Below are 27412 nucleotides of genomic sequence, written 5' to 3' on the forward strand. Positions count from 1 at the left end.
GGAACACATCAAATGTAAGCTCTGCAGTCCTACCACGTTGAGCAGTGAATGGTGGTGGACAATGAAACAAGTCGCTGCAGGAGGCTCCACAAATATCCCCATCCTCAATCATAGAATCATCATAGAATTTACAGTGCAGAAGGTCGTCATTCGGCTCATCGGGTCTGCACCAGCCCCTGGAAAGAGCACCCCACACCCCCACTCTATCCCCCATAATCCAGTAACCCCGCCTAACCTTTTTGGTCACTAAGGGAAATTTATCATGGCCAATCCACCTAACCCGCACATCTTTGGACTGTGGGAGGAAACCGGAGCACCCGGAGGAAACCCACGCACACACGGGGAGGATGCGCAGACTCCACACAGACAGTGACCCAGCGGGGAATCGAACCTGGGAGCCTGGAGCTGTGAAGCAACTGTGCTAACCACTGTGCTACCGAACTGATGGAGAACATAGCATTTTTTAAAAATAAATTTAGATTACCCAATTATTTTTTCCAATTAAGGGGCAATTTAGCGTGACCAATCCACCTACTCTGCACATTTTTGGGTTGTGGGGGCGAAACCCACGCAGACACGGGGAGAATGTGCAAACTCCACATAGACAGTGACCCAGAGCTGGGATCGAATCTGGGACCTCAGCGCCGTGAGGCGGTTGTGCTAACCACTAGGCCACTGTGCTGCCCTGGAGAACCTAGCATAACTGTGCAAAACACAAGGTTGAAGCAACAATCTTCAGCCAGAAGTGCCAAGTGGCTGATCCACCTCTGCCTCCTCCTCTGGATGTCCCCAGTATCGCAGATGCAAGACTTTAGTCAATATGATTCGCTCCACGTGATGTCAAGAAACTACTGAAGGCAGGGCAGCACGGTTGTTAGCACTGCTGCCTCACGGCGCTGAGGTTCCATGTTTGATCGTGGCTCTGGGTCACTGTCCATGTGGAGTTTGAACATTCTCCCCGTGTTTACGTGGGTTTCGTCTCCACAACCCAAAGGGCAGCACGGTAGCATTGTGGATAGCACAATCACTTCACAGCTCCAGGGTCCCAGGCTCGATTCCGGCTTGGGTCACTGTCTGTGCGGAGTCTGCACATCCTCCCCGTGTGTGCGTGGATTTCCTCCGGGTGCTCCGGTTTCCTCCCACAGTCCAAAGATGTGCAGGTTAGGTGGATTGGCCGTGATAAATTGCCCTTAGTGTCCAAAATTGCCCTTAGTGTTGGATGGGGTTGCTGGGTTATGGGGATAGGGTGGAGGTGTTAACCTTGGGTAGGGTGCTCTTTCCAGGAGTCGGTGCAGACTCGATGGGCCGAATGGCCTCCTTCTGCACTGTAAATTCTATGTATGTGCTGGTTAGGTGGATTGGCCATGCTAAATTGCCAAGTAATTGCAAAAAAAGGAATTGGGTACTCTTTTTTAAAAAATTAACTACAGAAGGCACTGGATACTGCAAAGGTTATGGGCCCTTACACCATTCCCGCTATAGTACCAAAGGCTTGTTCTCCAGAATTTGCCGCGCCTCTTGCAAAGTGGTTCCAGGACACTGCATTCACTCCCTCCACCAATGGCACACAGTGGCAGCCATGTGTACCATCTGCAGGAACTCACCAAGGTTCCTTACTGCAGCACCTTCCAAATCCATGATTGGGGAATGATATAGCTGGATCGCAGGTGGGAGTGATGCCTACAGTGGTTGATAAGCCAGTGGAAAATCAGACAACTGAAGTGTTCAAAGACAAATATCCTGGGATTTGTCCGGAATGTGTAGTAACAAGGTCGCAAAGTCACAGGTTAAGACAAGAGGAGAAATCAAAGCGTGAAGATGACATTGAAGTGCAATTATCAGAAACGATTTTTGATCAGATGGTTGAAAAAGAACAAGAACAGGTGGAGGATGAGGTGGATATTTTTAGTTCAGGAAAATTGGCGTAGTTACACAGAAAGATGTAGAAATAAACCGTATGTATCAGAAAGCATACATAGAAGAGGAATCTGAGTGTATACCAGAGTGTTATTACTGTAAAAGTGGTGTCTTGATGAGAAAATGGAGACCTGTACATATGCAGGCGGATGGAAAGTGGGCAGAGGTTCATCAAGTAGTTTTGCCGGTAGGGTATGGAAAAGAGGCGTTGCGAGTTGCACGTGAGGTACCAGTGGGAGGTCATTTGGGAGTAAGGAAAACTCAAGCTAAAATCCAAAAACATTTTTATTGGCCAGGACTACATAAAGATGTCGTTAAATTTTGTCAATCATGTCACACATGTCAAGTGATAGGGAAACCTCAAGCAGTGATAAAACCAGCGCCCTTAATATCCATTCCAGCATTTGAGGAATCTTTTACAAGGGTCCAAATTCATTGCGTTGGACTGCTTCCTAAAACAAAAAGTGGGAATCAATATCTTTTGACTATAATGGATGTGTCTACTAGGTTTCCAGAGGCCATTCCAGTACACAATATTACAGCTAAAAAATATATTTACTGTGTGCATTTCTTAAAGGATAGTGAAAAGGTGAAAAATGAAACCATCTTGAAGTTGATGGGTTTTTTTTTCTTTGGAGAGGTGTCATGTGAGACGACCTTTCAGAATTGGCTGTTTAAGAAATGTACCTTTAAGAAATGGGTGTTTATAAATGGGTGTGCATATAAATATCTGTTGTGAGAGTACCTTTAAGAAATTAATGTTTATTACTGCAGTGATGTCAGAGAGTGGGTGGAGCTGGGCTGTCTGTCAGCTTTTTACTTTTGTTTTAGGCTGTTTGCTGCAGGGTGTGTTTTAGTTTCGTTTTCAGAGCTGGATAGCTGTAGTCACAGCCAGAAGGTGTATGAGTATCTCTCTGTAATCTAACAACTGTAAATTGACCCTTTGGTGATTTAAAACTAATAACTGCTCTCAGTAGTGACTTTAACCTGATGTGCTTCTGTTTAAAGATTTGTTTAAATCTTATGGATGTTAAAAGGACAGCTTAAGAATTACTTAGTGTTATATTCTTTGGGGACTGTATTTGAATTAATGGTTGCTAAGATGTTCACTGTATGTTATAAAAAGGTTAACTAGAGTTCATAGAATAAACATTGTTTTGCTGTACCACACCTGTAGAGTGGACCGTGTGCTCCCCATACCACAGTCTATTAAATGTTGTGGCTAAGGTGAACTCCATGATACACTTTGGGGTTCTCTAAACCCTGGCCCATAACAATTCCCACTTAGCTTTGTGTCCCCCTCACAGCTTACACTCCCACCCAGCTTTGTATCCTCCTCACAGCTTACACTCCCACCCAGCTTTGTATCCTCCTCACAGCTTACACTCCAACCCAGCTTTGTATCCTCCTCACAGCCTACACTCCCACCCAGCTTTGTATCCTCCTCACAGCTTACACTCCCACCCAGCTTTGTATCCTCACAGCTTACACTCCCACCCAGCTTTGTATACTCCTCACAGCTTACACTCCCACCCAGCTTTGTATCCCCCTCACAGCTTACACTCCCACCCAGCTTTGTATCCTCACAGCTTACACTCCCACCCAGCTTTGTATCCTCCTCACAGCTTACACTCCCACCCAGCTTTGTATCCCCCTCACAGCTTACACTCCCACCCAGCTTGGTATCCTCACAGCTTACACTCCCACCCAGCTTTGTATCCTCACAGCTTACACTCCCACCCAGCTTTGTATCCCCCTCACAGCTTACACTCCCACCCAGCTTTGTATCCTCACAGCTTACACTCCCACCCAGCTTTGTATCCTCACAGCTTACACTCCCACCCAGCTTTGTATCCTCCTCACAGCTTACACCCCCCCAGCTTTGTATCTTCACAGCTTACACTCCCACCCAGCTTTGTATCCTCCTCACAGCTTACACTCCCACCCAGCTTTGTATCCTCACAGCTTACACTCCACCCAGCTTTGTATCCTCCTCACAGCTTACACTCCCACCCAGCTTTGTATCCTCCTCACAGCTTACACTCCCACCCAGCTTTGTATCCTCACAGCTTACACTCCCACCCAGCTTTGTATCCTCCTCACAGCTACACTCCCACCCAGCTTTGTATCCTCCTCACAGCTTACACTCCCACCCAGCTTTGTATCTCCTCACAGCTTACACTCCCACCCAGCTTTGTATCCTCCTCACAGCTTACACTCCCACCCAGCTTTGTATCCTCACAGCTTACACTCCCACCCAGCTTTGTATCCTCACAGCTTACACTCCCACCCAGCTTTGTATCCTCCTCACAGCTTACACTCCCACCCAGCTTTGTATCCTCACAGCTTACACCCCACCCAGCTTTGTATCCTCACAGCTTACACTCCCACCCAGCTTTGTATCCTCACAGCTTACATTCCCACCCAGCTTTGTATCCTCCTCACAGCTTACACTCCCACCCAGCTTTGTATCCTCCTCACAGCTTACACTCCCACCCAGCTTTGTATCCTCACAGCTTACGCTCCCACCCAGCTTTGTATCCTCACAGCTTACACTCCCACCCAGCTTTGTATCCTCACAGCTTACACTCCCACCCAGCTTTGTATCCTCCTCACAGCTTACACTCCCACCCAGCTTTGTATCCTCACAGCTTACGCTCCCACCCAGCTTTGTATCCTCACAGCTTACACTCCCACCCAGCTTTGTATCCTCACAGCTTACACTCCCACCCAGCTTTGTATCCTCACAGCTTACACTCCCACCCAGCTTTGTATCCTCCTCACAGCTTACACCCCCACCCAGCTTTGTATCTCCTCACAGCTTACACTCCCACCCAGCTTTGTATCCTCACAGCTTACACTCCCACCAGCTTTGTATCCTCCTCACAGCTTACACTCCCACCCAGCTTTGTATCCTCACAGCTTACACTCCCACCCAGCTCTGTATCCTCACAGCTTACATTCCCACCCAGCTTTGTATCCTCCTCACAGCTTACACTCCCACCCAGCTTTGTATCCTCCTCACAGCTTACATTCCCACTTAGCTTTGCGTTCTTCTCGCAGTTTACATTCCAATCAGCTTTGTATCATCAGCAAACACAGCTACGTTACTCTATGTCCCTTCATCCACGTCATTAATATTGTAGACAGCCGAGGCCCGAGCACTGAAACTTGTGGCACTCCACTAGTCCTAGCCTGCCAATTCAAAAATGTCCTGTTTATCCCTACCCTCTGGTACTGCCTGTTAACCAATCCTCCAATCATGCCCATCAAAGCCCATCAGCAGTTATCTTGTATAGTAAGCTCTTGTGTGGTACCTTATCAAATGCCTTTTGGGAATCCAAGTATACCACACCTACTGGCCCCCCTTGATCACCCTCTTCGTTATGATGTGGCACAGAGGGATCTGGGTGTCCCGGTACACCAATCGGAAAACGTCAGCAAGTAGGCACAGCAAAGCAATTACGAAGGCAAGTTGATTGTTGCCTTGTACTGCAAGGGGGACGGAGTATACAAGTCTCGCTAGATCTGCATGGGGCATTGGGAAGGCTGCACCAGGAGGGCTGTGTATGGTTTTGGACTCGTCGCTCATGGAGGCCAGTCAGAGAAGGTTCACTGGGCTGATGCCTGGGATGGGGGGGGGGGGGGGGGGGGTCTGATGAGGAATGGTTTGAGCAGGTTGGACCCTGTATCCATTGGGGTTTAGAAGAATGAGAGGTGATCTTATTGAAACCTATCAGATTCTGAGGGGGGCTCGCTGAGAGGATGTTTCCCCCCTTCGTGGGGGCCACAGTTTCAGAATAAGGGGGTCTCCCCATTGGAGACGGAGATGAGGAGGAATTTCTTCTCTTGGTGGGTGGGGGGGGGGGGGGGGGGGGGGGGGTCAGTCTGTGGAATTCTCCCCCCCCCCCCCCCCCCCCCTCGGAGAGCAGTGGGGGCTGCGGCTCACTGAATATATTCAAGGCCGAGTGAGTGAGGCAGATTTCTTTTTTTTTTCTTTTTATAAATTTAGAGTACCCAATTTTTTCCCCCAATTAAGGGGCAATTTAGCGTGGCCAATCCACCTACCCTGCACACCTTTGGGTTGTGGGGGTCAAACCCACGCAGACACGGGGAGAATGCAAACTCCACACGGACAGTGACCCAGGTCCTCAGCGCCGCAGTCCCAGTGCTAACCACTGCGCCACATGCCGTCCTTGAGTTAGACAAAATTCTGATCGACGAGCGATTCGGGGGTTGTGAGGGGGAGGGCCAGGAAAGTGGAGTTGAGGCCCCAATCAGATTAGCCACGATCCCATTGAACGGCAGAGCAGGCTCGAGGGGCCCCGTCCTCTTTCTTACGGTTTTATCCCCCAAAATATACGCTTTGTAAATTTGTCAAACACAATTTCCTTTTTTTCCAAGAGCGTTGAAACTTCCTTAATAATACATCTCTCAAATGTCCTTGGTGACAGGTGTGAGATTAATTGGCCTGTAGCTCCTTATTTCCCCTCTCCCTCCTTTCCTAAATATTAAATAGTTGTTCAGTATTACATAACTGGAGTATTGTTGCAAAAAGACGCTCTGTCGAAGCGTTTTGTCTTAACTGATCAGGTCAATTGCAAGCATGTCAACAGTCAAGGGAACCAACAACTTTACACTATATAAGAGGATGATGATTGGTTGGCAAGTGGACTCTGATAGGCAGAGGCATTGCCCTTGAGAATTCACCAGTTGATGGTAACTGACAGTTAACTGCCCAGCATGGTTTGGGAATTTAAACCAGGCAGCTGGACTCTGATTGGTCAATGCACTGCCCTGAGGAATGAACCAGCAAACAGCTGCCATTTTTGTTTAGTTGCTTCCCCGGAGATAAATATTCTTCCGATGGGCCTGATGAGTGCAAGGCGAAAAGTTTTGACAGAACAACTTTTCTCAAGCAACACTTTGTGACGAGCGGTGTGACTTTTGGTAACTCCCAAACCACCGAAGTCTTGGGAATTGTGGGAAAACTCGCCACCCAGTATTGACTACCTCTTTTCGAACCCGAGGACGAAGGCCATCAGATCCAGGAGATTTGCCCATTTCCAACCCCTGACGTTTCACTTGTACTTTTACTCCGCCGTTTTTAAACACTACAAGTCCCTCTCAGTTACATCTTACTTCTGCATGCAGTGTGTTGCCCACTGGGAAGACAAAAACTATTTGTTCAATGTCTTTGTCCTTTCCCCATTCCCTATGATATCACGGGTGGCAGTCTCTCAGTCACCAATGTTTACTTTAGCTACTCTCCTCCTTTTAGTTTACACATACCCATAAAACCTCTTTAACAATCGGTTTCTTTTCAGCAAGTTACTTTACTCTCATTCTATTCCCCCGCCCCCTGCCCAGGGCCATCCTTTATTAATTTTCTGTTCGCCCCCTGCATGGTTTCTAAAACCAATTAATGGGAATACCACTGTTTTTGCAATATCAGAATATTTAATACCATCCTCAGCAGTGGCATTCCTTGGTGCTGGCAGTGGGGGAGTGTCAGGCCTGGGACATGAACCTCCAGCATGACTAGTGAGTCACAGAACAAATGTTGCGGTCAGGCAACGATGAGGAACACTGCGAACCGAGCTGCATCAGCCACTCCCCACCCCACTCCCCCAGTTTCCTTACCATCGGTTCAGAGTGCGGCACACCCTCATACAGACGCACAGGTCCCGGTGGCTAAGGTACTGGAAGACGGCGAGCCAAGCATCGCGCTGCATGATGTGGTCGGCGCCCGTCTCCAGCGGCAGCGAGTCCGGCTCGGGGCTGTCGGGGGGCGGCTTGACCACATGCCTCTCCATCTGCAGCGGCTTGGGCGGCGAGGAGACGGGCGGCCGGTTGAGGAACTGGGTTCGGGCCATGGTGCGTAGCCCTAGATGTCCGGCTGGCCGCGGCAGCTTGCGGCCAGCCTGGGCCCGCGCTCGGTCGTGCCGGGCCGAGTGCTGGTTCTCCTTGCCCTGCGAGGGCTCACGCCCGCCTTTGGCCTTGCCGTTACGAGGGGTGGTGGCGGCACGCTGGCACTCGTCCATCTCGTCCTCGCGCGCCACAGCCACTGCCTCCGTCTCTTCCTCATCGTCGTCCTCCTCCTCCTCCTCGCTCTCGCTGAAGCCCAGGGCGGCTGCCACTGCCCGGCGGTCTCTGGGGCGGCGGACGCCTCCATTGGAGCTGGCGCCCGAGATGCCCCCTCCACCTCCTCCCCCTCCGTCGCTGCTCTCCTCTTCCTCCTGCTCCTCTTCCTCATCCTCCGATCCCTGAGAGTCCGAGTCGGAGTCTGAGCTGGAACTGGAGCTCGAGCTCTCCGCCTGGTTCACCCGCTCCAACATCTGGCACATCCGCTTGAAACGCTCCAGCTTCTCGCGCTGGTGCGTCTTCTCGTTACTCGGCGCCGTGTCCTCCGGCCCTCGCACGTTCTTCAGCTTCTGAAAGGCAAAGGGAGGCGCGTTACTGGGGAATCTCCTCCCTCCTAACCCAACCTCACACCCCTTCCCAACCCTGTCCACAGCCAGTGTCGCATGCCAGATGTCAAGAGAAACATCTGCTTAGTCAAATCTCTGTCCTCCCCCTCCCCCTCAAATGGAGTAACTGACCCCGAATTCCATTCACCCATATACCCAGTGTGATCACAGAGATATGATGGCTCCCACTCCGGTAATGTCTTGACTTTAAAAGTCTCTATTGTTTTCAAATCCCTCATGGCCCTCACCAGCTCTCCCCACCCCCCCCCCCCCCCACCAATCCATGTGACTTCCTCCAGCCTGATACTCATGGTAGCATAGTGGTTAGCTCTGCTGCTTCACAGCACCAGGATCCCAGGTTCGATTCCTGGCTTGGGTTACTGTCTGTGTGGAGTCTGCACGTTCTCCCCGTGTCTGCGTGGGTTTCCTCCGGGTGCTCCGGTTTCCTCCCACAAGTCCCCAAAGACGTGCTGTTAGGTGAATTGGACATTCTGAATTCTCCGTCTGTGTACCCAAACAGGCGCCGGAATGTGGCGACTAGGGGCTTTTCACAGTAACTCCATTGCAGTGTTAATGTAAGCCTACTTTTGACACGAATAAAGATTATCTCTGCAGCCTCCAACCCCGACAACTCGTCCTATCTCAGTAACCTCCTCCAGCAGCTACAACTCTCCAGATCTCTAAATGTGGAGGAGGTACGGAGCTGGGTCAGAGGGGTTGACTCCTAGTGGGTCAGAATGGAGAAGAATTTGTGTGGGGGGGGTAGGGATTGAAGGCACTTGCAACAGCGCCGGTCCCGATGGCCCCAGGGAGTTCGGTAGTAATAGTTATGTTGAGAATTTGGAGGCAGTTTCGCCAGCACTTCGGGTTGGGGGCATGGTCAAGGGAAATGCCGATTCGGAGGAACCACAGATTTGAGCCAGGACAGTGGGATGGAAAATTTCGGAGATGGGAGGAGAAAGGAATTGGAACACTAAAAGATTTGTTTCTTGGGGGTCGGTTTGCGGGATTGAAGGAGCTGGGAGCGAAGTATAGACTGGAGCAGGGGGAAATATTTTGATACATGCAGGTGGAGACTTTGCCAGAAAGGAGATACAGAGCTTCCCGGTAGAGCCGGCCGCCACATTGCTGGAGGGGGTGCTAACAGGGGGACTGGAGAAGGGGCTAGTATCGATGGCTTACGGGGCTATTTTGGAGGAGGAGAAGGCGCCGCTAGAAGGGATCAAGGCAAAGTGGGAGAAACATTTGGGAGAGGAAATAGAGGCGGGGTTCTGGTGTGAGGTGTTCCGGAGTATGAACTCCTCCATCTCGTGTGCGAGGTTGGGGCTGATACACCTGAAGGTGGTGTACAGAGCACCCCTCACGAGGGCGAGGATGAGCCGACACTTTGAGGGGGTAGAAGATGTGTGTGAACGTTGCGGGGAGGGGGCCCCGCAAGCCACATTCATATGTTTTGGTCCTGTCCAAAGCTGGAGGATTACTGGAAGGAGGTGTTTAGGGTAATCTCTAAAGTGGTGCACATGAAACTGGACCCGGGCCCTCGGGAGGCCATATTCGGGCTGTCGGACCAGCCAGGGTTGGAAACGGGCACCGAGGTAGATGTTGCAGCCTTCGCCTCGTTGATCGCTCGAAGGCGGATCCTGTTAGGGTGGAAATCAACCTGTCCACCCTGTGCCCTGGCGTGGCGGGGGGGACCTCCTGGAATTCTTGACGCTTTAAAAGGTCAAATTTGAACTGAGGGGAAGGACGGAGGAGTTCTACAATTCATGGGCATTATTCATTATGCACTTTCGAGAATTGGATCACATCGAACATTAGTTGGTGGGGGGGGGAGGGGGGCTGTGTGTGTTAATGGTGACGATTGGGGATTCCTGATTCCTTTTTGTTATTTGTTTGTGTGAACATGCAAGATGCTGTTTGGGTGTATGGTGGGAGGATGGGATCGTTGTTATTGATATGGGGTTGACATATTTGTTACCGATTATTGTTTATTGTTGGTGGGTGTAAATTTGGGAAAGAAATGTGAAAAAGGAGAATAAAAATATTTAAATAAAAACCCTCCAGATATCTATAACCTTCTCTGGCCCCGACACCCTCCCTATCTCTGTAACCTCCTCCAGCCCCGACAACCCTCCCTATCTCTGTAACCTCCTCCAGCCCCGACAACCCTCCCTATCTCTGTAACCTCCTCCAGCCCCGACACCCTCCCTATCTCTGTAACCTCCTCCAGCCCCTACACCCTCCCTATCTCTGTAACCTCCTCCAGCCCCACAACCCTCCCTATCTCTGTAACCTCCTCCAGCCCCTACACCCTCCCTATCTCTGTAACCTCCTCCAGCCCCGACACCCTCCCTATCTCTGTAACCTCCTCCAGTCCCTGCAACCCTCCCTATCTGTAACCTCCTCCAGCCCCTACAACCCTCCCTATCTCTGTAACCTCCTCTAGCCCCTACAACCCTCCCTATCTCTGTAACCTCCTACAGCCCCTACAGCCCTCCCTATCTCTGTAACCTCCTCTAGCCCCTACAACCCTCCCTATCTCTGTAACCTCCTCTAGCCCCTACAACCCTCCCTATCTCTGTAACCTCCTCCAGCCCCTACAACCCTCCCTATCTCTGTAACCTCCTACAGCCCCTACAGCCCTCCCTATCTCTGTAACCTCCTCCAGCTCCTACAACCCTCCCTATCTCTGTAACCTCCTCCCGCCCCGACACCCTCCCTATCTCGATAACCTCCTCCAGCCCCAACACCCTCCATATCTCTATAACCTCCTCCAACCCTAACAACCCTCCCTATCTCTATAACCTCCTCCAGCTCCTACAATACTTCCCATCTGTGTAACCCCCTCCAGTCCGTACAACCCTCCCTATCTCTGTAACCTCCTCCAGCCCCTACAACCCTCCCTATCTCTATAACCTCCTCCAGCCCCTACAACCCTTCCCATCTGTGTAACCCCCTCCAGTCTGTACAACCCTCCCTATCTCTGTAACCTCCTCCAGCCCCGACACCCTCCCTATCTCTGTAACCTCCTCCAGCCCCTACAACCCTCCCCATCTCTGTAACCTCCTCCAACCCCTATAACGCTCCCTATCTCTGTAACCTCCTCCAGCCCCTACCAACCTCCCTACCTCTGTAACCTCCTCCAGCCCCTTCAACCTTTCCTATCTCTGTAACCTCCTCCAGCCCCTACAACCCTCCCTATCTCTGTAACCTCCTCCAGCCCCTACAACCCTCCCTATCTCTGTAACCTCCTCCAGCCCCCTACAACCCTCCCTATCTCTGTAACCTCCAGCCCCTACAACCCTCCCTATCTCTGTAACCTCCAGCCCCTACAACCCTCCCTATCTCTGTAACCTCCTCCAGCCCCGACACCCTCCCTCCCTCTGTAACCTCCCCCAGCCCCTACACGCCTCCCTATCTCTGTAACCTCCTCCAGCCCCTACAACCCTCCCTATCTCTGTAACCTCCTCCAGCCCCGACACCCTCCCTATCTCGATAACCTCCTCCAGCCCCGACACCCTCCCTATCTCGATAACCTCCTCCAGCCCCAACACCCTCCATATCTCTATAACCTCCTCCAACCCCAACAACCCTATCTCTATAACCTCCTCCAGCCCCTACAATACTTCCCATCTGTGTAACCCCCTCCAGTCCGTACAACCCTCCCTATCTCTGTAACCTCCTCCAGCCCCTACAACCCTCCCTATCTCTATAACCTCCTCCAGCCCCTACAACCCTTCCCACCTGTGTAACCCCCTCCAGTCTGTACAACCCTCCCTATCTCTGTAACGTCCTCCAGCCCCGACACCCTCCCTATCTCTGTAACCTCCTCCAGCCCCTACAACCCTCCCTATCTCTGTAACCTCCTCCAACCCCTATAACGCTCCCTATCTCTGTAACCTCCTCCAACCGCTATAACGCTCCCTACCTCTGTAACCTCCTCCAGCCCCTTCAACCTTTCCTATCTCTGTAACCTCCTCCAGCCCCTAACAACCCTCCCTATCTCTGTAACCTCCTCCAACCCCTACAACCCTCCCTATCTCTGTAACCTCCTCCAGCCCCTACAACCCTCCCTATCTCTGTAACCTCCTCCAGCCCCTACAACCCACCCTATCTCTGGAACCTCCTCCAGCCCTACAACCCTCCCTATCTCTGTAACCTCCTCCAGCCCTACAACCCTCCCTATCTCTGTAACCTCCTCCAGCCCCCTACAACCCTCCCTATCTCTGTAACCTCCAGCCCCTACAACCCTCCCTATCTCTGTAACCTCCTCCAACCCCTACAACCCTCCCTATCTCTGTAACCTTCTGCACCCGACCAGTTCCGGCCTCCTGAGAATCCCCCCACCACTGCCCCTCCCCTCCCGACTTACACTGCTCCGCCATTTGTGGCTGGGTGAGTGAGGGGTTTGGGGATCGAGCAGCACACAGCCAAACCTCTCGTTTCGGCCCCGAACACAGCGGCGTGTGTTTAGTGATGGGCTCCGAGCTCCTCCCATTCAGGCCAAGTAACTTCAAGCATTACCTTCTTCCTGGGTCCTGCTTCCACCGGCCCCTCCTTCTCTTTCCTCTTCTTGTGCCCCTCTTCCCCCTTCTTGCGGTTGACAGGGTAGTCGTCCGTCCGCTGGCGCCCGCCATCCTCCAGCTTCCAGCGCGGCCCATCCTCCCCATCCGACCGACGCTTCCCACTCAACTCCAGTGGGTCCTTCCCATCCTTCGAGTCCTGGGGAGGGGAAGGGGGTTGGTCAAGAGGGGACAAGAGGAGTGGTGGGGGTCGAGGGGAGTGGTGGGGGTCGAGGGGAGTGGTGGGGGTCGAGGGGAGTGGTGGGGGTCGAGGGGAGTGGTGGGGGTCGAGGGGAGTGGTGGGGGTCGAGGGGAGTGGTGGGGGTCGAGGGGAGTGGTGGGGGTCGAGGGGAGTGGTGGGGGTCGAGGGGAGTGGTGGGGGTCGAGGGGAGTGGTGGGGTCGAGGGGAGTGGTGGGGGTCGAGGGGAGTGGTGGGGGTCGAGGGGAGTGGTGGGGGTCGAGGGGAGTGGTGGGGGTCGAGGGGAGTGGTGGGGGTCGAGGGGAGTGGTGGGGGTCGAGGGGAGTGGTGGGGGTCGAGGGGAGTGGTGGGGGTCGAGGGGAGTGGTGGGGGTCGAGGGGAGTGGTGGGGGCGAGGGGAGTGGTGGGGGTCGAGGGAGTGGTGGGGGTCGAGGGGAGTGGTGGGGGTCGAGGGAGTGGTGGGGGTCGAGGGGAGTGGTGGGGGTCGAGGGGAGTGGTGGGGGTCGAGGGGAGTGGTGGGGTCGAGGGAGGGGTGGGGGTCGAGGGGAGTGGTGGGGGTCGAGGGGGAGTGGTGGGGGTCGAGGGGAGGGGTGGGGGGCGAGGGAGTGGTGGGGGTCGAGGGAGTGGTGGGGGTCGAGGGGAGTGGTGGGGTCGAGGGGAGTGGTGGGGGTCGAGGGGAGTGGGGGGTCGAGGGGAGTGGTGGGGTCGAGGGAGTGGTGGGGTCGGGAGGGGAGGAGTGGTGGGGGTCGAGGGGAGTGGTGGGGGTCGAGGGGAGTGGTGGGGGTCGAGGGGAGTGGGGGTGGTCGAGGGGAGTGGGGGGGTCGAGGGGAGTGGTGGGGGTCGAGGGGAGTGGTGGGGGTCGAGGGGAGTGGTGGGGGTCGAGGGGAGTGGTGGGGGTCGAGGGGAGTGGTGGGGGTCGAGGGGAGTGTGGGGGTGGGGGGGAGTGGGGGGTCGAGGGGGGAGTGGGGGAGGGGAGGGTGGGGGTCGAGGGGAGTGGTGGGGGTCGAGGGGAGTGGGGGGGTCGAGGGAGGGAGTGGGGGGGGTCGAGGGGAGTGGGGGGGGTCGAGGGGAGTGGGGGGGGTCGAGGGGAGTGGGGGGGGTCGAGGGGAGGGGGGGGTCGAGGGGAGTGGGGGGGGGTCGAGGGGAGTGGGGGGGTCGAGGGGAGTGGGGGGGGTCGAGGGAGTGGGGGTGGTCGAGGGGAGTGGGGGTTCGGGGAGGGGAGTGGGGGTGGTCGAGGGGAGTGGGAGTGGTCGAGGGGAGTGGGGGTGGTCGAGGGGAGGGGGGTGGTCGAGGGGAGTGGGGGTGGTCGAGGGGAGTGGGGGTGGTCGAGGGGAGTGGTCGAAGGGAGTGGGGGGGTCGAGGGGAGTGGGGGTGGTCGAGGGGAGTGGGGGTGGTCGAGGGGAGTGGGGGTGGTCGAGGGGAGTGGGGGTGGTCGAGGGGAGGGGGGTGGTCGAGGGGAGTGGGGTGGTCGAGGGGAGTGGGGGTGGTCGAGGGGAGTGGGGGAGGTCGAGGGGAGTGGGGGCGGTCGAGGGGAGTGGGGGCGGTCGAGGGGAGGGGGCGGTCGAGGGGAGTGGGGGTGGGCGAGGGGAGTGGGGGGGGTCGAGGGGAGTGGGGGTGGTCGAGGGGAGTGGGGGTGGTCGAGGGGAGTGGGGGTGGTCGAGGGGAGTGGGGGGTGGTCGAGGGGAGTGGGGGTGGTCGAGGGGAGTGGGGGTGGTCGAGGGAGTGGGGGTGGTCGAGGGGAGTGGGGGTGGTCGAGGGGAATGGGGGTGGTCGAGGGGAATGGGGGTGGTCGAGGGGAGTGGGGGTGGTCGAGGGGAGTGGGGGTGGTCGAGGGGAGTGGGGGTGGTCGAGGGGAGTGGTCGAGGGGAGTGGGAGTGGTCGAGGGGGTGGTCGAAGGGAGTGGGGGGGTCGAGGGGAGTGGGTCGAGGGGAGTGGGTCGAGGGGAGTGGGTCGAGGGGAGTGGGTCGAGGGGAGTTGAGGGGAGTGGTCGAGAGGAGTGTCGAGAGGAGTGGGGGGGTCGAGGGGAGATCGAGTTGAGAGAGGGGGGGGTCGAGGGGAGTGGGGGGGTCGAGGGGAAGTCGCGGTGAGAGAGTGGGGAGTCGAGGGGAGATCGAAGGGAGTGGGAGGGGGTCGAGAGGAGTGGGGGGGTCGAGGGGAGGTTGAGGTGAGAGAGTGGGGGGGTCGAGGGGAGTGGGGGGGGGGTGTCGAGGGGAGGAGGGGTGATAAACAGAAAAATTAAAATTGAGAGAGTGACAGGATGTGCACTGGCCGCTGATGGACTGTCCCACTGATCACAAACTGACAGCTGCAAAGATTCAGCCCCGGTTTCGCTTCGTTGGGGAATATCGCAGCCAGAGTGAGACTGAATCCCAAACTCAGACACACACACTGCTGCAGACACACACACACACTGCTGCAGACACACACACACACTGCTGCAGACACACACACACACTGCTGCAGACACACACACACACTGCTGCAGACACACACACACACTGCTGCAGACACACACACACACTGCTGCAGACACACACACACACACTGCTGCAGACACACACACACTGCTGCAGACACACACACACTGCTGCAGACACACACGCACACACACTGCTGCAGACACACACACACACTGCTGCAGACACACACACACTGCTGCAGACACACACACACTGCTGCAGACACACACACACACTGCTGCAGACACACACACACTGCTGCAGACACACACACACACACACACTGCTGCAGACACACACACACACTGCTGCAGACACACACACACTGCTGCAGACACACACGCACACACACTGCTGCAGACACACACACACACTCCTGCAGACACACACACACTGCTGCAGACACGCACACACACTGCTGCAGACACACACACACACTGCTGCAGACACACACACACTGCTGCAGACACACACACACACTGCTGCAGACACACACACACACTGCTGCAGACACACACACACTGCTGCAGACACACACACACTGCTGCAGACACACACACACACTGCTGCAGACACACACACAACTGCTGCAGACACACACACACACACACTGCTGCAGACACACACACACACTGCTGCAGACACACCCACACTGCTGCAGACACCACACACACTGCTGCAGACCACACCACACACACTGCTGCAGGACACACAAACACACTGCTGCAGACACCACACAACACTGCTGCAGACACACACACACCTGCTGCAGACACACACACCACACCTGCTGCAGCCACACACCACACACTGCGCAGACACACACAACACGCTGCAGACACACACACACACTGCTGCAGAACACACAACACAACACTGCTGCAGACACACAAACACACTGATGCAAGACACACAAACACAACTGCGCAGACACACACAACACTGCTGCAGACACACACACAACCACTGCTGCAGAAACACACACACACTGCCTGCAGGACACGACAACACACACTGCTGCAGACACACCACACACACTGCTGCAGACACACCACACACACTGCTGCAGACCCACACACACACTGGCTGCAGACCACACACCACACATGCTGCAGACACCCACACACACTTTGCTAGAACACACACACACTGCCTGCAGACACACACACACACACACTGCTGCAGACACACACACTGCTGCAGACACACACACACACTGCTGCAGACACACACACACACTCCTGCAGACACACACACACACTCCTGCAGACACACACACACACACCTGCAGACACACACACACACTGCTGCAGACACACACTGCTGCAGACACACACACACACTCCTGCAGACACACACACACACTGCTGCAGACACACACACACACTGCTGCAGACACACACACACACTGCTGCAGACACACACACTCCTGCAGACACGCACACACACTGCTGCAGACACACACACACTCATAGAACATAGAACAGTACAGCACAGAACAGGCCCTTCGGCCCTCCATGTTGTGCCGAGCCATGATCACCCAACTCAAACCCACGTATCCACCCTATACCCGTAACCCAACAACCCCCCCAAACCCTACTTTTTAGGACACTACGGGCAATTTATCATGGCCAATCCACCTAACCCGCACATCTTTGGACTGTGGGAGGAAACCGGAGCACCCGGAGGAAACCCACGCACACACGGGGAGGACGTGCAGACTCCGCACAGACAGTGTCCCAGCCGGGAATCGAACCTGGGACCCTGGAGCTGTGAAGCATTTATGCTAACCACCATGCTACCGTGCTGCCCAAAATTAGAGTAACCAATTCATTTTTTCCAATTTGGCGTGGTCAATCCACCCACCCTGCACATTTTTGGATTGTAGGGGCGAAACCCACGCAAACACGGGGAGAATTTGTAAACTCCACACGGACAGGGACCTTGAGCTGGGATTGAACCTGGGACCTCGGCACCGTGAGGCAGCAGTGCTACTCACTGTGCCACCAGGCACTCCTGCAGACACACACACACTCCTGCAGAGACACACACGCACACTCCTGCAGAGACGCACACTCCTGCAGAGACGCGCACGCGCACTCCTGCAGAGACGCGCACGCGCACTCCTGCAGAGACGCGCACGCCTGCAGAGACGCGCACGCGCACTCCTGCAGAGACGCGCACGCGCACGCCTGCAGAGACGCGCACGCGCACTCCTGCAGAGACGCGCACGCGCACTCCTGCAGAGACGCGCACGCGCACTCCTGCAGAGACGCGCACGCGCACTCCTGCAGAGACGCGCACGCGCACTCCTGCAGAGACGCGCACGCGCACTCCTGCAGAGACGCGCACGCGCACTCCTGCAGAGACGCGCACGCACACTCCTGCAGAGACGCGCACGCACACTCCTGCAGACACGCACGCACACTCCTGCAGAGACACACGCACACTCCTGCAGAGACACACACGCACACTCCTGCAGAGACACACGCACACTCCTGCAGAGACACACACGCACACTCCTGCAGAGACACACACGCACACTCCTGCAGAGACACACACGCACACTCCTGCAGAGACACACACGCACACTCCTGCAGAGACACACACGCACACTCCTGCAGAGACGCGCACACTCCTGCAGACGCGCACACTCCTGCAGACGCGCACACTCCTGCAGACGCGCACACTCCTGCAGACGCGCACACTCCTGCAGACACGCGCACGCACTCCTGCAGACACGCGCACGCACTCCTGCAGACACGCGCACGCACTCCTGCAGACACGCGCACGCACTCCTGCAGACACGCGCACGCACTCCTGCAGACACGCGCACGCACTCCTGCAGACACGCGCACGCACTCCTGCAGACACGCGCACGCACTCCTGCAGACACGCGCACGCACTCCTGCAGACACGCGCACGCACTCCTGCAGACACGCCCACGCACTCCTGCAGACACGCCCACGCACTCCTGCAGACACGCGCACGCACTGCTGCAGACACACACACACACTGCTGCAGACACACACACACACTGTTGCAGACACACACACACTGCTGCAGACACACACACACTGCTGCAGACACACACACACTGCTGCAGACACACACACACTGCTGCAGACACACACACACACTGCTGCAGACACACACACACACTGCTGCAGACACACACACACTGCTGCAGACACACATGCCTGCAGACACACACACACTCCTGCAGACACGCACACACTCCTGCAGACACGCACACACACTCCTGCAGACACACACACACTGCTGCAGACACACACACACTGCTGCAGACACACACACACACACTGCTGCAGACACACACACACTGCTGCAGACACACACACACTGCTGCAGACACGCACACACACTGCTGCAGACACACACACACACACTGCTGCAGACACACACACACACACACTGCTGCAGACACACACACACACTGCTGCAGACACACACACACACACTGCTGCAGACACACACACACACTGCTGCAGACACACACACAAAAACGCGCACACTCCTGCATACGCGCGCGCACTCCTGCATACGCGCGCGCACTCCTGCATACGCGCGCGCACTCCTGCATACATGCGCATGCACCCCTGCATACGCGTGCACGCCCGCATACGTGCGCACACTCCCGCCCGCGCGCACACTCCCGCACATGCGCACACTCCCGCACATGCGCACACTCCCGCACATGCGCACACTCCCGCACATGCGCACACTCCCGCACATGCGCACACTCCCGCACATGCGCACACTCCCGCACATGCGCACACTCCCGCACATGCGCACACTCCCGCACATGCGCACACTCCCGCACATGCGCACACTCCCGCACATGCGCACACTCCCGCACATGCGCACACTCCCGCACATGCGCACACTCCCGCACATGCGCACACTCGCCGCTCCAGTGTGCGTTCATGTTTTCAACGCACCCTCAGTTCCGCTGCAGACGCTCCCCCCACACATGCCACACTCCACATACCCACGATCCTTCCCAACCCCTGCCCCACATGCCCCCCTCCTCCCCGCATGCCAAGCTCCCATGTTCCATATATCCACCTGCTCCCGTCCCACATGTCCATGCTCCCTCCGCCACGCTCCTCCGCCCCACATGCCCACGCTGCCCTCTGCCCCACATGCCCACGCTGCCCTCTGCCCCACATGCCCACGCTGCCCTCTGCCCCACATGCCCACGCTGCCCTCTGCCCCACATGCCCACGCTATCCTCTGCCCCACATGCCCACGCTGCCCTCGCTGCCCTCCGCCCCACATGCCCACGCTGCCCTCTGCCCCACATGCCCACGCTGCCCCACATGCCCACGCTGCCCTCCGCCCCACATGCCCACGCTGCCCTCCGCACCACATGCCCACGCTGCCCTCCGCCCCACATGCCCACGCTTCCCTCTGCCCCACATGCCGACGCTGCCCTCTGCCCCACATGCCCACGCTGCCCTCTGCCCCACATGCCCACGCTGCCCTCTGCCCCACATGCCCACGCTGCTCCACATGCCCACGCTGCCCCACATGCCCACGCTGCCCCACATGCCCACGCTGCCCCACATGCCCACGCTGCCCCACATGCCCACGCTGCCCCACATGCCCATGCTGCCCTCTGCCCCACATGCCCACGCTGCCCTCTGCCCCACATGCCCACGCTGCCCCACATGCCCACGCTGCCCTCTGCCCCACATGCCCACGCTGCCCCACATGCCCATGCTGCCCTCCGCACCACATGCCCACGCTGACCTCCGCCCCACATGCCCACGCTGCCCTCTGCCCCACATGCCCACCCTGCCCTCTGCCCCACATGCCCACCCTGCCCTCTGCCCCACATGCCCACGCTGCCCTCTGCCCCACATGCCCACGCTGCCCTCTGTGCCACATGCCCATGCTTCCCTCCGCCCCACATGCCCACGCTGCCCTCTGCCCCACATGCCCACGCTGCCCTCTGCCCCACATGCCCACGCTGCCCTCCGCCCCACATGCCCACGCTGCCCTCCGCCCCACATGCCCACGCTGCCCTCCGCCCCACATGCCCACGCTGCCCTCTGCCCCACATGCCCACGCTGCCCCACATGCCCACGCTGCCCTCTGCCCCACATGCCCACGCTGCCCTCTGCCCCACATGCCCACGCTGCCCTCTGTGCCACATGCCCACGCTGCCCTCTGCCCCACATGCCCACGCTGCCCTCTGCCCCACATGCCCACGCTGCCCTCCGCCCCACATGCCCACGCTGCCCTCCGCCCCACATGCCCACGCTGCCCTTCGCCCCACATGCCCACGCTGCCCTCCGCCCCACATGCCCACGCTGCCCTCCGCCCCACATGCCCACGCTGCCCTCTGCCCCACATGCCCACGCTGCCCCACATGCCCACGCTGCCCTCTGCCCCACATGCCCACGCTGCCCTCTGCCCCACATGCCCACGCTGCCCTCCGCCCCACATGCCCACGCTGCCCTCTGCCCCACATGCCCACGCTGCCCCACATGCCCACGCTGCCCTCTGCCCCACATGCCCACGCTGCCCTCTGCCCCACATGCCCACGCTGCCCTCCACGCCACATGCCCACGCTGCCCTCTGCCCCACATGCCCACGCTGCCCTCCGCCCCACATGCCCACACTGCCCTCTGCCCCACATGCCCACGCTGCCCTCTGCCCCACATGCCCACGCTGCCCTCTGCCCCACATGCCCACGCTGCCCTCTGCCCCACATGCCCACGCTGCCCTCCACGCCACATGCCCACGCTGCCCTCTGCCCCACATGCCCACGCTGCCCTCCGCCCCACATGCCCACACTGCCCTCTGCCCCACATGCCCACGCTGCCCTCTGCCCCACATGCCCACGCTGCCCTCCGCCCCACATGCCCACGCTGCCCCTCTGCCCCACATGCCCACCCTGCCCTCTGCCCCACATGCCCACCCTGCCCTCTGCCCCACATGCCCACGCTACCCTCTGCCCCACATGCCCACGCTGCCCTCTGTGCCACATGCCCATGCTTCCCTCCGCCCCACATGCCCACGCTGCCCTCTGTGCCACATGCCCACGCTGCCCTCTGCCCCACATGCCCACGCTGCCCTCTGCCCCACATGCCCACGCTGCCCTCCGCCCCACATGCCCACGCTGCCCTCCGCCCCACATGCCCACGCTGCCCTCCGCCCCACATGCCCACGCTGCCCTCTGCCCCACATGCCCACGCTGCCCCACATGCCCACGCTGCCCTCCGCCCCACATGCCCACGCTGCCCTCTGCCCCACATGCCCACGCTGCCCTCCGCCCCACATGCCCACGCTGCCCTCCGCCCCACATGCCCACGCTGCCCCACATGCCCACGCTGCCCTCTGCCCCACATGCCCACGCTGCCCTCTGCCCCACATGCCCACGCTGCCCTCCGCCCCACATGCCCACACTGCCCTCTGCCCCACATGCCCACGCTGCCCTCTGCCCCACATGCCCACGCTGCCCTCTGCCCCACATGCCCACACTGCCCTCCGCCCCACATACCCACGCTGCACATTCTGCTCGTACCCCCAAGGCCACTCAGTTTGTTGGTTGGGGCAAATTGTAGACCGGATCCTCTCAATGGCATACGCCGCGCTAGTGGCAACGACGGGACAGAGCGAGACTGTGGGTCAATGCACAGCACTTACCTTCCCAGATTTGCCCTCCAGGTGGCACTTGGGACACTCCCAGCAATTGGGAATCTCATCATTAATGACGCCCTCTGCATCGCACACCTGAAAGAAGACCAGTCAGTGAGATGGAACAGCAAGATGGGGCATTGAATGGAGAACAGAGGTCTCCAGAGACCGAGAAAACATAGTCCGCCGGGGAAGGATCACCAAGGAGAAACGCAAACCCATAGAGTTGTACAAGACTTTGATAAGACCACACAGGGAATACTGTGTTCAGTTCTGGTCACCCTATTATAGGAAGCATATTGTTAAACTAGAAAGAGTGCAGAGGAGATTTATGAGGATGCTATCAGGGCTTGATGGTCTGTGTTATAAGGAGAGGCTGTGACGTTTTTCCCTGGAGCATAGGAGGTTTAGGGGTGATCTTATAGAGGTCTATAAAATAATGAGGAGCATAGATAAGATAGATAGTCAACATCTTTTCCCAAAGGTAGAGGAGTCTAGAAATAGAGGGCATAGGTTTAAGGTGAGAGGGGTCAGAGACAAAAGAGACCAGAGTGGACATTTCTTCACCCAGAGGGCAGTGAGCACCTGGAACGGGCTGCCAGGGGCAGTGGTAGAGGCGGCTACAGTTTTGTCCGTTCGGAAGCAGTTAGACAGTTACATGGGCAGGGTGGGTATAGAGGGATACGAGGCAAATGGGACTAGCTTAGTGATAGAAACTGGGCAGCATGTACAAGCTGGGCCGAAGGGCCTGTTTCCATGCTGTAAACATCTATGACAGGAGGAGTGTGAGAGAGAAATTCAGTCCCCTGGAGGAGTATGTGGGAGAAACGCAGACCTTGGGAAGGCAGAGATACAGATTACGGAGAGGAGGAATACGTAGAGGAAACGCATTCCCCCTAAGAGGAGTGCGTGGGGTAAACGCAGTCCCCCGGAGAGGAGGGGCATGTGGGGAAAACACAGTCCTCTGGAGAGGAGGAGCATGTGGGAAATACGCAGTCCGTCGGAGAGGAGGAGTGCGTGGGGAAAATAATAATAATCACTTATTGTCACAAGTAGGCTTCAATTAAGTTACTGTGAAAGCCCCTGGTTGCCACATTCCAGCGCCTGTTCGGGGAGGCCGGTACGGGAATTGAACCCGCGCTGCTGGCATTGTTCTGCATTACAGGCCAGCTGTTTATCCCACTGTGCTAAACCAGTCCCAGTGGACTGTGTATACCCCACATGGTCCTCCTCTTCGGGGGGACTGCGTATTCCCCATGTGATCCTCTCCCCTGGAGAGGAAGAGTGCGTGGGGGAAAGGCAGTTCCATGGAGTGGAGGAACATGTGGGGAAACGCAGTCCCCTGGAGAGGGGCAGCACATGGGAAAAATGCAGTCCCCTGGAGAGAAGGACTAAATGGGGAATACGCAGTCTCCGGGAGAGGAGGAGAACGTAGGGAATACGCAGTCCCCTGGAGAGGAGGAGCGTGAGGGGAAAACGCAGTCTCCGGGAGAAGAGGAGCGCGTGGGGGAAACGCAGTCCCCCGGAGAGGAGCAGCGCGTGGGGAAAACACAGTCCCCTGGAGAGGAGGAGCGGGTGGGGAAAACGCAGTCCCCTGGAGAGGAGAAGCGGGTAGGGAAAACGCAGTCCCCTGGAGAGGAGAAGCGCGTGGGGAAAACGCAGTCCCCTGGAGAGGAGAAGCGCGTGGGGAAAACGCAGTCCCCTGGAGAGGAGAAGCGCGTGGTGAAAACGCAGTCCCCTGGAGAGGAGAAGCGCGTGGGGGAAACGCAGTCTCCCGGAGAGGAGGTGTGCGAGGAAACAAGGCTTCTGGGGCGCAGAAACATGCAGGGAAAACGCAGGCCCAGGCACGGTTTTGTGGGGGTGGAGACACCTCAGTGCCAGGAAATGCAGCCCAGCCGGCACTACGGTATTCACCCTGGCAGACAAAGCAACAGGCCATTCGGTGACTCGTGCCGAGCCCACCTGACCCATGCCCAGAGTGAGCATCCACCAGCTCATCACCAGCTCCCTCCCAGACAACAGGCACAGCTACTGGAGCGTTGCTCGTTCTGCCCATCCCTGCGCCATGCAGCACGTTAACCATTAACTGGCGAGTGCAGAATGGAGCACTGCGACTCAGGTCACCGCAACAGGCTGAATGGCGAAGCCCACCCTGTGGTATGCCTCATCTTACCAGTCTATGCAGCATCTCCTGGTTGAGCACCCACCTTTAAGCAGCCTGGGTGGACTATCTCATTGCAAATGGTGCACTCCATCAGTGACAGCTTGAACTTCTCAGCCTCTCCTTCCACAGACTCCTCCTTCCCTGCTTCTCCACACATCAGGCAGACCGCCGTATGAGGTAGCACAGGCTGCAAAGGGAAGAGAGCAAGATAGAAGGAAAAGTGAGTAAAGAGCAAGACACCTGGACAAGTGGCACAGAGAGGGAGTGGAAACGGTCAGCTTCAGGACAAGTGCACAGCACCCATATGGGGATCACAGGCAACCAACTGGACAACAGCACAATATTGGCAAAGAACGAATCTCACAGAGACCTTCTCAGTTCAAACAGTGTGGAGGGAGCTTTACTCTGTATCTAACCCCGTGCTGTACCTGTCCTGTGAGTGTTTGATGGGGACAGTGTAGAGGGAGCTTTACTCCGTATCTAACCCTGTGCTGTACCTGTCAGTGAGGGTTTGATGGGGACAGTGTAGAGGGAGCTTTACTCTGTATCTAACCCTGTGCTGTACCTGTCAGTGAGGGTTTGATGGGGACAGTGTAGAGGGAGCTTTACTCTGTATCTAACCCCGTGCTGTACCTGTCCTGAGAGTGTTTGATGGGGACAGTGTAGAGGGAGCTTTCCTCTGTATCTAACCCCGTGCTGTACCTGTCCTGTGAGTGTTTGATGGGGACAGTGTAGAGGGAGCTTTACTCTGTATCCAACCCCTGTGCTGTACCTGTCCTGGGAGTGTTTGATGGGGACAGTGTAGAGGGAGCTTTACTCTGTATCTAACCCCGTGCTGTACCTGTCCTGGGAGTGTTTGATGGGGACAGTGCAGAGGGAGCTTTACTCTGTATCTAACCCCGTGCTGTACCTGTCCTGGGAGTGTTTGATGGGGACAGTGTAGAGGGAGCTTTACTCTGTATCTAACTCCGTGTTGTACCTGTCCTGGGAGTGTTTGATGGGGACAGTGTAGAGGGAGCTTTACTCTGTATCTAACCCCGTGCTGTACCTGTCCTGGGAGTGTTTGATGGGGACAGTGTAGGGGGAGCTTCACTCTGTATCTAACCCTGTGCTGTACCTGTCCTGGGGGTGTTTGATGGCGACAGTGTAGAGGGAGCTTTACTCTGTATCTAACCTTGTGCTGTACCTGTCCTGGGTGTTTGATGGCGACAGTGTAGAGGGAGCTGCAGCTGACTGACTAGTGTTTGACATGCACTCACCGCCGTACACTGCCGGAGGAGGCAGGACTGCTTCATGCGCCCGGGTCCCCCAAATTTCTTCATGTCCTTGCAGAAGTGGCACTCCCCACACTCCGTCTTCTGGCAGGCATCGCATTTGCGACAGCGCGTCCTGCGTCGCCGTGCCCCACTCGCTGCCTTGCTGGAGGAAACCTTTGGTCCTGAGGACATTGGTGCTTTAGGCTTTACCTTGACCTTGGTCTGTGGATGGGAAACTGAGATTAGGAGCAGAACAGTGACAAGTCCCAGAGGCGTGTCAGTGGGGATGCGCAGCACAGGAAGTACTCAATGTTCACGTTCCCTACCCGAGTTACAATCCAGTCCAACCGCTCTGTCAGAGGGTCAGTACTGAGGGAGTGCTGCACTGTCAGAGGGTCAGTACTGAGGGAGCGCCGCACTGTCAGAGGGTCAGTACTGAGGGAGTGCTGCACTGTCAGAGGGTCAGTACTGAGGGAGTGCTGCACTGTCAGAGGGGTCAGTACTGAGGGAGCGCCGCACTGTCAGAGGGTCAGTGCTGAGCGAGAGCCGCACTGTCGGAGGGTCAGTACTGAGGGAGTGTCACACTGTCAGAGGGTCAGTACTGAGGGAGTGCCGCACTGTCAGAGGGTCAGTACTGAGGGAGTGCCGCACTGTCAGAGAGTCAGTACTGAGGGAGTGCTGCACTGTCAGAGGGTCAGTACTGAGGGAGTGCCGCACTGTCGGAGGGTCAGTACTGAGGGAGCGCCGCACTGTCAGAGGTTCAGTACTGAGTGAGTGCCGCACTGTCAGAGGGTCAGTACTGAGGGAGTGCCGCACTGTCAGAGGGTCAGTACTGAGGGAGTGCTGCACTGTCAGAGGGTCAGTACTGAGGGAGTGCTGCACTGTCAGAGGGTCAGTACTGAGGGAGTGCCGCACTGTCAGAGGGTCAGTACTGAGGGAGTGCTGCACTGTCAGAGGGTCAGTACTGAGGGAGTGCCGCACTGTCAGAGGGTCAGTACTGAGGGAGTGCTGCACTGTCAGAGGGTCAGTACTGAGGGAGTGCTGCACTGTCAGAGGGTCAGTGCTGAGGGAGTGCTGCACTGTCAGAGGGTCAGTACTGAGGGAGCGCCGCACTGTCAGAGGGTCAGTACTGAGGGAGTGCTGCACTGTCAGAGGGTCAGTGCTGAGGCTGTGCCGCACTGTCAGAGGGTCAGCAGTGAGGGAGTGCCGCACTGTCAGAGGGTCAGTACTGAGGGAGTGCCGCACTGTCAGAGGGTCAGTACTTAGGGAGTGCTGCATTGTCAGAGGGTCAGTACTGAGGGAGTGCTGCACTGACAGAGGGTCAGTACCGAGGGAGTGCCGCACTGTCAGAGGGTCAGTACTGAGGGAGCGCCGCACTGTCAGAGGGTCAGTACTGAGGGAGCGCCACACTGTCGGAGGGTCAGTACTGAGGGAGCGCTGCACTGTCGGAGGGTCAGCAGTGAGGGAGTGCCACACTGTCGGAGGGTCAGTGCTGAGGGAGTGCCGCACTGTCAGAGGGTCAGTACTGAGGGAGTGCCGCACTGTCAGAGGGTCAGTACTGAGGGAGCGCTGCACTGTCAGAGGGTCAATGCTGAGGGAGTGCTGCACTGTCGGAGGGTCAGTAGTGAGGGAGCGCCGCACTGTCAGAGAGTCAGTACTGAGGGAGCGCCGCACTGTCAGAGGGTCAGTACTGAGGGAGTGCTGCACTGTCGGAGGG

General features: G+C 57.2%; 1 protein-coding gene across 2 annotated transcripts; it reads right to left on the reverse strand.

Annotated features, from left to right (window-relative positions):
* Positions 1-7537: 7537 nt before the first annotated feature.
* On the reverse strand, positions 7538-25945 carry LOC119955180 (lysine-specific demethylase 2B-like). 2 transcript variants are annotated; one of them, XM_038781163.1, is made up of 5 exons: positions 25699-25945; positions 24483-24626; positions 22285-22371; positions 12912-13109; positions 7538-8348 (listed from the first exon to the last, which is right to left on the reverse strand). In XM_038781163.1, exons 1-5 carry the CDS (start codon positions 25885-25887, stop codon positions 7557-7559), a joined length of 1410 nt encoding a protein of 469 aa, XP_038637091.1. In that variant the 5' UTR covers positions 25888-25945; the 3' UTR covers positions 7538-7556. The 2 variants fall into 2 exon arrangements, with proteins under 2 accessions (XP_038637091.1, XP_038637090.1); XM_038781162.1 differs by having other exon boundaries at positions 7539-8351.
* Between the last annotated feature and the right edge of the window lie 1467 nt (positions 25946-27412).

Source organism: Scyliorhinus canicula, chromosome 20, assembly GCF_902713615.1.
Source record: "Scyliorhinus canicula chromosome 20, sScyCan1.1, whole genome shotgun sequence".
NCBI lineage: Eukaryota > Metazoa > Chordata > Chondrichthyes > Carcharhiniformes > Scyliorhinidae > Scyliorhinus > Scyliorhinus canicula.

Bases quoted from the DNA above. Each gene is read 5' to 3' on its own strand.
- LOC119955180 (XM_038781162.1), bottom strand. From the start codon at position 25,887: ATGTCCTCAGGACCAAAGGTTTCCTCCAGCAAGGCAGCGAGTGGGGCA. The intron at 24,627-25,698 runs GTGAGTGCATGT...TTCCCTTTGCAG, and splicing joins TCCTCCGGCAGTGTACGGCG to CCTGTGCTACCTCATACGGC. The intron at 13,110-22,284 runs GTAAGTGCTGTG...TCCCCTCCCCAG, and splicing joins TGGAGGGCAAATCTGGGAAG to GACTCGAAGGATGGGAAGGA.